At 40.6% G+C, this 12,179-nt stretch overlaps 1 protein-coding gene across 2 annotated transcripts in view; it reads left to right on the plus strand.

Moving 5' to 3' along the window:
• SCUBE2 (signal peptide, CUB domain and EGF like domain containing 2) overlaps nucleotides 1–11,977 on the plus strand; it is a 38,758-nt gene extending 26,781 nt beyond the window's left edge. For both annotated transcript variants that reach the window (XM_071761793.1, XM_071761794.1), the window contains 6 exons: nucleotides 2,042–2,209; nucleotides 4,819–4,980; nucleotides 5,384–5,581; nucleotides 6,145–6,297; nucleotides 7,202–7,281; nucleotides 8,052–11,977. In XM_071761793.1, the coding sequence (XP_071617894.1) occupies nucleotides 2,042–2,209; nucleotides 4,819–4,980; nucleotides 5,384–5,581; nucleotides 6,145–6,297; nucleotides 7,202–7,281; nucleotides 8,052–8,204 (914 nt within the window). In that variant the 3' untranslated portion in view covers nucleotides 8,205–11,977. The remainder of the gene's footprint in view (nucleotides 1–2,041; nucleotides 2,210–4,818; nucleotides 4,981–5,383; nucleotides 5,582–6,144; nucleotides 6,298–7,201; nucleotides 7,282–8,051) is intronic.
• The last annotated feature ends 202 nt before the right edge of the window (nucleotides 11,978–12,179 follow it).

The following is a 12,179-nucleotide window of genomic DNA, read 5'->3' on the forward strand; positions in this document are numbered from 1 at the left end:
AGATCATCTGATGCATCTGCTTTGTCTTTCTCTTGGTCTCAGAATTCAGTTGTGCAATGTACCTAAGAAAACCCCAAGTAAAGGATCTCAGTGATGTCTGAGGAGATATTTTTAACTTTACTTCCTTAATTCATATTTTAAAATTTTTTTTAAATTAGGCACTTTGCTAAATAATCCTGGAAGATTTAAACTAACTCAACCTTATTCCATAGGGAGCACTACAATTTTACAACATGTGGTTTCAAGGTGCAGGTGATGCAGTTGTCAATAGAGATCTGATGGAATAAGTTCTTAAAGGTGACGTTTCCACATCAGTGGAGGGTTTTGTTCCTGCCTGGGACAGCTTTCCTTTGATCTCTGAGAGCTGACCACTGAGCAAGTTCAGGAAACCTGAAGTATAGTTTGAAGGTTAAATGTGTCAATTCAAAGTAACATTCTGCTCAAAGCAAAAACAAAATAAGGAGAGACACCCCCCCAGTGGAAAAAAAAGCCAACAAAAAACCAACCCAAATCACTCCAGACTTGACATATTATTAACATGGAAGGAAAAAGGTAGGTTAAGTGGAGATAGCAGAGAGCAGGTAGTGTTTAGGGAGGCCAATCAGAGCACCAACTTTTCACACAGGCATGGAGTTTCTTGGAAGAAGATTTGCACCGGCCTTTACCATTGCTTTTGGTTTTCTGAAATCAGTAGTAATTTCTCAAAATCATGTTTACTAACCTTGATTGACTTTCCTGCTCGTGGAAGTGTAAACAGTGCTTTTTCCCTACCTTATTAGGAGTCTTGCAACAAAAGCCTTAATTCAGTCGTGTTTGTTGAGTTGCACAAAGAGTACAGAGACGAGTGGTCTGGAGGAGTGTTTATAAAATGAGGAAAGGCTTGAAAAGTGTGGGAGCAGAAGTGATGAGTGGTGAAAAAAAGTTAGAACCAAGAGCTGGTAAGCTACAGAGCATTGCTTACCCTGCTGGGTTTCATTTCTCAGCCAAGGAGGAACACTCACTATTCCACTCGGTGTATCAGCCATAAACAAAACTCTTCATCATTGATCATGACCGGTAGTTAATCCCCTGCTTGCTGTTAGTCATATATCCTGAAATGAAGCCAAGGCCAATTTAACTTCCTAACAAAACAGCTATTCACTGAGTGATTTATTGGAGCTATAAACTAAAACTAACAGTTTATTATCGTAACAGGTCTTTAAAAGGACAGAATTTTTCAGCACAGCTGAACAACTGCAACAGTGTTTTGTGCCTTTCCAGAGCAGGGTAATTATTAAATACTGGTGCTGAGGCCAGTTCTTTTGTGAAAAGTTTGAAAACCAGAATTCTTTAAAGATATACATAATATTACTGGGCTCGTTAGATAACACTGAGGTGTGTGTTTAAGTAAGATCTGTTGCACTGAGTTAGTGCTATCAATTCACCATACAGAACATAGCAATATAGTGCACAGATAATCCTTGTCCAAGATCCAGTATCAGAGGAATGGCAAGAATATTTCTGCTTTAAAAATCTTTGGGTTAATGTTTAGTTTAGTGAATTTGCACAATTGTGCTGGAGGTTTTCACACAATTCAATAACACCAATGGTTTTGACCTATGAATGTTCCATAATATTAAAATATGGAAATCTGAAAGTACATTTTTGGCATCTCAGGTTCTGTACTAAATAATTTCATTCAGGAGGAGTCCAAGAGTTCTTTAGCGAGAAAAAAGGAGATAATCACTATATAATTGCACTGTACAGATGAAGGGAGTACTGGACAGGCCTCGTGTCTGGTGTAGCCTTGCTACAAAGCAGGAAATCCATTCCAGCTCACAGAGGAGCTCACTAGCACCAGAGTTTATCAGAGTGTTTCGCTTCTACATGGTACAGTGCATGTGTTAAGTTCTGCCTGTTCCTAGCATTCAGGTCTGAAATCCTGGCTCCTGCTTCCCAAGCACAGAGGGCAGTTTTACTCTCTGGTTTCAGGTCCTGTGCAGGCTCACTAATTCAGCTTCAATATGCAGGTTAAAGCAAGTGTGTGTTCTTCCTCTTCTAGATCAGTGCTCACCAGGTGAATATTCTTCTGATGGTTTCAAACCCTGTCTGCCATGTCCCCTTGGAACATACCAGCCTGAAGCTGGGAGAGTATCCTGCTTTCCCTGTGGAGGAGGTCTAACAACAAGACATAGCAGTGCATCCTTGTTTCAGGACTGTGAGACCAAAGGTAAGGTCAAGAATTATTTGTTGAACTGCATTGCTCAAGGCAAAAGTAACTGCTGTTGCTACAAGTGGGGCATTCAAAGAAGGGTCATTTTCTTTTCATTGATTCTTCCTTCCAGGGGTCTCATAGTTGGTTAGCCTGGTTTGCCTGCAAGGAAACTCAGTAAAGCCTCAGTTCCTTTTATAACTGATTTTTACACAAGGCTTGAGTAGGGGCTGGGATATACAGAGGCTGGTCAGTGAAATTGGTGATATGTGAAGGAATGTCAGGGAGAAAAGAAGTCTCAAGAAAAAATCCATCAGTATGCCTCATTGATCTGTCAGGTCTGAGCTCCACAGCAATATGAAAATGTGAAGGAGGGAACTGCAGTCCTGGAGGATAAGTAAGAATATAGTTTCTTTATGATTATAATGAAAAACTGGCTTGGATACCCTGGGTTATACCTGCAAATCTAGCATTCAGCTTAACTCTGCAGTGCCTCAGACAGCCCTCTGAATTAGGTCAGAGTGGAACTGGAATGCAGTCATCTCCCAAGGTTTTCCTCACAGGAGTGAAAATCAGGTGGGAATCGTACCTCTAAAATTAAGGAATTTAATTAGCGTCTTAGTTTCTTAATTATCTAGAATGTAAAGAGCTGAAAGACATCTATGCCATTGTCTTTCAAAAAGCTAATAAAAATGTATCTGTATGGAGACAGATGAAGTGTTAATCAATATAGTGGTTTGCTCCGTATCTTAAAGCATGAGGTAACAGAACAATACATCAAAAACACAACTGAAGAAAAAGTGTTAATGGAAGGTCTACTTCTGTAGAGTAGAAATAAGGAATAGAAATAAGGTTCTGATGCAAACATTTGGCAGTGGTTTGGATTAAGAGATCTCTGTGTCTGAGATATGTTTCCTATTGAGAATTGCAACATACTAGAGGAATTTTGCAGTATGGCTGAAGAATTAATATTACTGGTAATTATGTAATAGCTGATCGATTTCTTCAGTGAAGAATCACTGAATCTACAAATGCTGTTGTTTCATACTACTTTGCAAAGTTAAAGCACTAAAAAACCCATGTAAAAACCTTGGATCAAGATAAGAGGAACTGACTTCAGTTTTATTTAATATAAACAAAAGCAGGTCTATAAATGATGCTGTTTTCAAATTAGAGGGGAGATTAAAGGAATTGCTTAAGTGGAATGAAGAGTGCTGGGATCTGCATGTGCAAGAGGCCACATGAGACATGGAAATCACAGATGCAAGAACTATTTGGAACTTGTATCTGAAGCATTTGGACTGGGGTTGAGAATGAAGGGAAGGCCCCCAGCCAGGGCTAGCTTACAAAGCTCAGCAAGACCAGAGTTATTTGGGAGTAAGCAGAGCTTAAAAGGAATAGAAAAAAAGAGACTGCAGCACAGGAAACTACCCTAGAAAGGCAAGGTAGTAAATTATTTGTTGAGCTGACAGAGGTAAACTTGTCAAATGATGTAAAAGGAATAGGGAAATGTTTAATTTTTTTTAGTCCCACAGACAATAAAGACAAGGAAAAAGGAGCAAGGTGGTGTTGGAGTTAACAGAAAAGATAATATATGTCTGATGTTCTTGACTGCTTTCTGTCAGGTTTCAGTACAGATAATGATGGGCATAGGTACAGATGTAGAATAGCTAAGCAAAATCAAATTAAAAGAAGCATATTAGAGATGTAAGCAAAGCTGTTTGGGGTCCTATATTCTCTGATTGCAATGAGAGAAAAAAGTCTTCAGTATGCATGCGAGGAACTAGAAAAAAAGTTGCAAGTCTGCCAGAAAGGATTTTTTCCCCTTATGTCTATCTCTTGTCTAAAGCTTCCATAAAATCTGTTATATTGAAAGATTTTGTATGTCAGAATGGGATCTTGCTTTGGTGATGCAGGACGTGCTCTTTGCAAGCCCTGTGAGAGTTATAGCTGATGTGTGGAGGTAATGGGATGATTTGCATGATGTGATGAAATAAAGTGGCAGCAGATCGGGTGGAGGTGGCTGTACCCTGAGTCAGGGCCTGTTGGTGCAGGATAGTGTGAGATCGTGAGAGAAGGCAGCAGTACAGCAGTTTAGTCACTAGTGATGCAATGTGCCACTTGGAGAAGGCCAAAGTCTTTTGTCTGTGCTAGTTGTGAGCTGATATATATATGTATATATACATACATATATATATTACAGGGGCATGCTAGGATGCAGCAGCAGTACATGTGCTGCTTGGCATAAGCTGGCATCAAAGGAAGGTTTAATTACTATTTCCATAGACAGTTCATCTCCCAAGTCAACTGTGAGTAGCCAGACACACTGTTCTACTTGGTCTCCTGTTTATAACATCACGGTGATTATTCTCATTCCCTCATATCTTTTATTGCTGCTTCCACCCAGAGCTGCTCTATAATGGTTCATTTGGGACTTCTGAACCTGCACAAAATGACCTGATAAACTAAAATCTGTTCAATTACCTTTGCTCTATTGCCTTCTTAGTTTATGATTATGGTACTTCTGTTATTGAAATTATACTAGGTCCTATAAACATGCATAAAATCACATTCTAATGTGCTACTGCCACTTTTAAAACCATACTGCATATTTAATTACCCTCCAGTTCAGTGTTCACCTGGCCATTTTTACAACACCACTACTCATCGGTGTATTCGCTGCGCAGTTGGGACGTACCAGCCTGAGTTTGGACAAAATTACTGCATTGCATGCCCTGGAAACACCACTACTGATTTTGATGGGTCAACAAATATAACACAGTGCAAAAGTAAGTATATTAAGATGGCTTTAATGACGTCTTAAAAATGAAAGAGTGGTCCATTAATATTCAAAGTGGCCCTAAGGGCAACATTCAGCTTTGCTCCAGGGAGCTTGGAGAGAAGGCAGTGGTGTTGCTCCTCTTTTGCTGCCTGCTTGCTTCTCATCCTGCATGGCTCAGTGAGGTCCATGAGAGGCCATTTCTGCAAACTGTTTCCATCATTCTTGCTAAGGTAAGTGATTACTGTCTTGCCAGTTAGTGCTGGGTAATTCTGGGTTTTGCTGTTAAATCTTTTCAGCCATGACACAGTTTGTGTGTCTGTCATTCATGTGCTGTTTCTGACAGTGACTGTGGAGAGAGCTGTAGGATGACCTCAATTTGCCTTGTCTTGCATATTGTATTGTTTTTTCAGATAGACAATGTGGAGGTGAACTGGGAGATTACACTGGATATATTGAATCACCAAACTATCCTGGGGACTATCCTGCAAACACTGAGTGCACTTGGAATATTAATCCACCACCAAAGCGACGTATTCTGATTGTGGTTCCAGAAATATTTTTACCAATAGAAGATGAATGTGGAGACTACCTGGTGATGAGAAAGAGCTGTAAGTCTGAAACTTCTGCTCAGGCATATGGTATCTATCTCAGTGTGCAACACAGCTTTGTCACATTCATTGCTGTTTACATAAACTAAATGTAGCTGGCTGGCCTCTATTTAAGGAGAAATTTCTTTAAATGACAGATGGAGAAATCTTATTTGGTAATGCTGCTCCACAGGTTCAGGTGAAACAAAAATGCAAATCTATGATACGTAAGTGAAGTCCAAGAGAAATGTTAAGATGTAGATGTTCCAAGCTAACTGGTTCTGAATTACGCTAAGCAATTTTAGCCTGAGTTAGGAAAGATTAAATGCTTGCTAGTCCCTTCAGTTGCCTAATGGGTGAATATATAGCTTCAGTTTCTAGGATAAGCACATCCTTCAAATTGTTTTTTATAAAATGGGAAAATATTCCTTGACCAAGAAGTCACTCATTGATGTCCTGCTACATTTTGAGTTTTCTTAGCACCAGTAAGCTTTATAGATAATGGTAGTTTAACCTATTTTCTGATTGTTCTTTGGTATAAATCATTGTCAGATAACCACCTCTTTTGTGTTTTCTTTTGCAAGCTTCTTCCAATTCAGTGACCACATATGAAACCTGTCAAACCTACGAACGCCCTATAGCTTTCACTTCAAGGTCTAAGAAGCTGTGGATCCAGTTCAAGTCAAATGAAGGGAATAGTGCCAGAGGATTCCAAGTTCCTTATGTGACATATGATGGTAAGGGGGTGCTGGCAGCTGGGCAGGTGTGACTCAAGTGTCACTGTATTTCCAGTCTTCCAAAGACCTGAACCAAGAGCTGGGATTCTGGGCACAATGCAGAAGTCTGAACTAGAATCTGGGTTTTATGCATTTTTGTGCCTTTCCAGTCCTGGGTTGCTTCAGATACCAACAAAGTGCACCCCATTAGGAACTAAGCAGAGCCCAAGTGCTTCTGATTGATCATGTTGCTGCTACCATCTGTGATCTAGTAACAGAGAGCAAAATATCTATATTGAAATAAGGCTCAAGGGGCAAAGAGTCACCAGGAATGAAACTGGAGCTGAGGCTTTCCACTACAGCCTAAGTGAAGTAAAAATGATGTGGCATGTCTCTGCTCACACTGGATTAATTGTGGAGGAGTCATCCTTGTGGTGGTCTGCAATTACATTAACAGTAGATAACTATTTTTTCATGGAAAACTTCTCCTTTTGTAGCATTTTAATTTTGACTGACCAGAGGCCTTTTATGACATCATTCTCTTACTTATTTTTTATTTTTGTCCTTCTTACTGTAGAAAAAAGTCAATAAGAGGTTGTGAGTATTTACAGATGAGCCCCTGCAGTGCAGTTGGTTTCAAGCAGGCTGCTTGGCTACAGCATGCACTGCAATGCTGGGTGCATTAGAATGGCTTTTGCTTTTGACAGATGGATGCTGAGCAGCTCAGCAGAGTGCACTGCTTTCACAGTAAACAGTATTTGTCATTTCTTTACAGAAGAGTATTTGGAATATTTTCTGAGTACTAATTTGAGGGCCAAGAACCACTGGTTCTTTTGGGGGTAGGGTTTACGTGTGTAACCACAGGAAGTACTGAGTATGTAAGTGAAGTGAACCTGCAAATGACTCTCTTGTGCATTTCCCTCAGAGGATTACCAAGAACTAATAGAAGACATTGTTCGGGATGGTAGACTTTATGCATCTGAAAATCATCAAGAAATACTTAAGGTATGTTTCTTCCACAAAACTTCTTGGGTTTGATTGAAAATTACACTATCTTGTGCCAGAGAGGTTGCCTTCTGCTCTGCATCAGATTCACATCTTGGTGTGCTAGGGATGTGCTGCTGCAGGGGAGTGGGATGAACCAGCACATCCTGATGGTGCAGAGCAATGGAAGTGAGACCAGGGAGACTACAAGTGGGTCAGACCTACTAGGGAAATGTGTGGTGAAGATAGTCCCTTGAGACTTATGCAGGCTGTACTGGAAGGAATCAGAGGAGCAAACTGAGGGACATGGGATTTAATCTCTTGGAGAAGCACTTGGTGCTGCTACTTGTAGCCTGTAGATTAACAAGGGCTTTTCTTCCTTGGGAAAAAAAAAATCGCTTTGTGTATTTAACTTCTGAGACTTCGTTTAGGAGACAGTTGCATGGGCAAGTTGGGTGGATGTCATCCTAAGTAAACCTTTCTTTTGCTAGATATCAAATTCAGTGTTTGTTTGGTTTGCGTTTTGTAATTTTGTTGTTTTGATTTGATGTTCTTCGAAGTACGAGGAGCGGGGAAATCCTGGTGCTGTGAATGTTAACTGTGGAACTCCTGTGCCTTCTCAGGGGGCTGAATGTCATCCTTGCTCCACTTATTTCTGAGTCCCTGAAACATTAATACTTGAAAAGTAAAATGCCCATAATCTTTTATGAGTTAATCAGTCATGAAGCTTTTCTAATTCTGACCCTAGCTAGTCTGTGGAATTACTGCAACATCTGCTTTCCTTTTTCTAGGACAAGAAACTGATAAAAGCACTGTTTGATGTGTTGGCACATCCACAGAACTACTTCAAGTACACAGCCCAAGAGTCAAGAGAGATGTTCCCGAGATCCTTCATCCGACTGCTGCGCTCTAAAGTTTCCAGATTTTTGAGGCCTTACAAATAGTTGGCACTGTACTTAAAAAACTAACCAACCAGCCCTGGGCATGCACGGAGGGGTTGTGGTAGGTGGGGCTGCTTTCTGTGTTTACAGACTAGCAGAGAAACTCCAGGGAAGGTTGCCAGCTCCGTTCTTGGCAGAGTTTGGCTTTCTCGGCTAATATAAATATTTTGGTGAACATAATTTTGATTCCTTTCCAGACAATATCTTTTGGGTACCAAAGATACTTAATGGGTCTCTGAATTAGAGACTGTCTATAATTTCTTTAATTGACTGGTGCCAAGCAGAAGTTTGTAGAGCTCTGCCCTGTTGCTTCATCATTAACTCTAAAAGCTAATGAGGACAGACAGACAAAGTAGTGTGGTTTGGGATGAACTCCGGGCTACCATTAATGCACATTACCTCAACAAAGCTGGATTCATGTTTGATCTTGCTGAAAGTGAGAACAAGATTGATGTCTCTCTTAACTTTTGCTATGCAGGAAATTCAGAGCTAAGGTTGAAATAGTTTTAGTCCAAAGCAGTGAGTCCAAGAATTGCACAAGGTGTAATTTTTCTCTGAATTGTATGCTGTATGAGGCTTATGGAGGAATAAGCAAAGGGCTGAGTATTAGTTTGGATGCTCTGGGTCTGGATCACTCTGTATTCATGCTAATGAGCTATTAGTTTAAATGGAGTCATACCAGAATAAAAACAGACCCTGACCCACTGGACGTTTCTGTTTTGGGCTGGCTGCTGATGTTACAAGAGAACAGGTTTTTTGCTAAATGTTGGTGCTCTCCCTGTGAATAGGCCTGGTACAGCATGAGGCCCCTGGCTCTTCCAAGTTGTATGAGATTCTGTCCCCTGGGCACCTGCAGTTGGACACACAAACCCTGTTTTAAATGCAGGCTTTGAATAAATTATGTTCATGTAAATCTGTTTAAACCTGTATAAAGTTCTTACATGAGCCTCAATCTTTATATTCCTTATCTTTTCTGAGCACCTTACAGTGACCTTGTTGAGCAAAGAATGGCTGCTTTCCCTGTCTTGCTGGAGAGAAAGAGACCTACAAGATACTCCTCAATCAGCCTGTGTCCACAAAAGGTTCTCTGGCAAAATGCTGTTCAAGATTCCCAGACTCTGTGTCCTTTTCCTCAGGTTGTGTTTGTTGTGTGAGAGAAGGTTATTCTGAAAGGGCCTGTAGGGAGAACTGTGTTAATCAAAACGTTGTCTCTGCACTTTTCTGTCCACACTTACATTACATCACTGTCCTCTGGCCATGCAAACTGGTTCCTTGGTGTAATGTACCTTCTGGGCCTTCTGTCTTGATGGAAAATGGCCTCAGTCCCTCTAGTTTGGAGGTGGACTCACCACCTCCATCTTTCGGTCACGGGCAGAGCCCACTGGTGCAGTGGCTCCCAGGCTTCCTCTGTCTGCCCCTTAGAAAAGCCACTGAAATTTTGCAGTTTAGCCAGAACAAATGCTTCCTTTCCTAGGGTGTGGAATCAAATCTCTCTGGGTTTCTTTGCATTGGAATGTGGTATTTAACTGTTGTATGTGAATAATACCACATCCATAGTGTGATAGATGAAACCCTCATCAAGAGCAAGGGTCTGAGCCTCTTCCCTACATGGTTTTGGAGCAAATGACTGCTGTCTGCAGCCTTCCTGAGCTGTTGTGAAATATCAACCCCCTGTTTTGTGGCATGAGAGGCCGTGCAGCCCTGCTCATGGAGTGGAGGTAAGGTGTGGAGGCTTGAGGCTGCAGCTGGGGGTCAGAGCCTCTCACCTGGGGAGATGTGATGCTGCCGCCTTCTTGCTGCTGCCTCTGGGGGGAGGAGGAGGCAAATGGCTTGTGATGCAGTCAAGAGTAGGGAGGACTGTGACCTAGCTGGTTGTTCTGGAGCTTCTGCTCCAGCTCAAGGACTGCTTGTAGGTTTCTGTGGCAGGTTAGTGAGTTCCCATGAGGTGCTGTGGTTCTGCTCTGTGTGCATTGGAGGTCTGCTGGTGGGGCACTGTGGGGAGAGGACTGTGGGATGGCAGCCTTGGGGCCAAGCAGAGTGGCTGTGCTGTGCTCTCTGCCAAGGGAAGCAAGCCAGTTCTTGCTGTGTTCCCCCTCTAGAAGGCTGCAGATCTGAACAATTCTGTTTCAGGTTCTGAGTGACACACAAGTCAGAGGGTATTTGCCACAGGGGTTCAAGAAAAAGTGATGAAACATCCAGATATTTAAAATCAGTGACATTGGGCTTTTCTGCCCCATGCATGAGTTTTCTGTCTGGGTTCTGGGTTCGGTGCCCTGCAGCTCATCCTGTGGGCAGTCTGTTCCAGCTCTGCTGCTCTGGGACCAGCATCTCTGCTCCAGTCAGTACAGTGGATCTCAACTTTGCTTCTCTGTTGCCCCCGTGTGCACGGGCCATGCTCATCCTTTTCTGTGGAAGGAGTGAATCAGTGTGGTGTCTGGGCTGAGGCTGGGAGAAAAACCTGCCCTCTTTTGAAGAAGAATCCTTTTTGCTCCACGGCCCTGTTGGTTTTCTACATAAAAAGTAAATGATTCGGAAGCACTTCTGTTACCCTTGACTCTAAAGTGTCCCCTTTTACTCTGTAGATCCTGTGTATACAGTAAAAAGCAAAGAGGAAACTTTTGCCATTTTAAATACTGGAAAAACTGTTGTAACACTTGGCATTGTATTTTCATAGTAATGGTAGTGGCTCTGTAGAAATTTTGATTTCTACTTTCTGTGTCGTTGTAGACCGATGTTATGATTTTGGCAAGAAACATTTAAAAAATGTTTAACCTTATAAAAAAAGATTTAACTTTTGAAATAATAATTAGAGTTAACTGGATGACTTAATGTCACCTACATGAAATAAGCATAAGGATCTTTTTCATGATTGTAAATTAATGTAAAATATTTCAGATCGTTACTAAGAGAAATAAACCAGTGAACTTTTAGTTGCATGAAAACCTTGGGTAGTATTTTTAGTTGTATTTGCTGTACTATATAATAGTTTTCTGACAAAATTAGTGGTTGTGTAGCAAGTCATTGCACATCAGACTTTATCCTGGGAACATCTGATTGCCATAGCTTTCTGTTTCATATAATATACTATTAGTCTGCATCTCTACCCATAAAGATACTGTTCTTCATATATTTAGTGGTACACATATTTCTGGCTAGTATAATACCAGAATTATCCTGGTATTCTAATAATTATTCTAAAAACTTCTCCTATATGACAAGCTGAAGTCAATTGGGCTGTTTGAGGACAGAATAAGCTAAAAGTAACTCCAAATTATTTTATTACTATAAAGATTAATCTGATTTATTTTTTCTCTCAAAAAATAAACGAAACACCCCTGAACTCCCTTGTTTGAACATTAAAATAATGAAAAAACCCAAACTAAACCAAGGTGAAAACCTATGTTAAGACAAGTTACCGGTACATTCCTAAAATTATACCACAGTTTCATCAGAGCTTTTCATTAAATCCACTGACTTCATTTTTTGGAGTTGACTAATAGAACTAGATCATAGGAAATTACAAATTGTTGATCTATAATAATTTTTGATACTGTTTTGATGTCTGTTGTGGAGCTGCTTTCCACAACATATATTCTACTGCCACTCCACAACACTTCTGAGCTGGGATGCAAATTCAGCACCTGTGGGGAAAACAGAGTGAGAGTATTCCAGGGGCAGGTTCCACTCTCAGAAGGTCAGTTCATCTAATTTCTCTCTGAGTCTGAAAATTATGTATGACTTTGTGTGTTACTCCTTTAAACCACCTTATTAAACCACCTGAAGTGTTAAGATGGAAAAAAAGAAAAAAAAAAAAAATCAGTTTATATATGTTAGTGCAGCTGTTGCTCTGATTAAACGATTTTGAATAGAAAGTTTTTTGAAGTCCATGAAGTAAAGTCTGTTTAGTACACAATGAAAAAAAACAGGTCAGAAAAGATGACCTTAAAATCTTTTTCCTTGTTGAACGTTTCTATAAAT

This window comes from Heliangelus exortis, chromosome 18 (assembly GCF_036169615.1).
Source record: "Heliangelus exortis chromosome 18, bHelExo1.hap1, whole genome shotgun sequence".
Taxonomy (NCBI): domain Eukaryota; kingdom Metazoa; phylum Chordata; class Aves; order Apodiformes; family Trochilidae; genus Heliangelus; species Heliangelus exortis.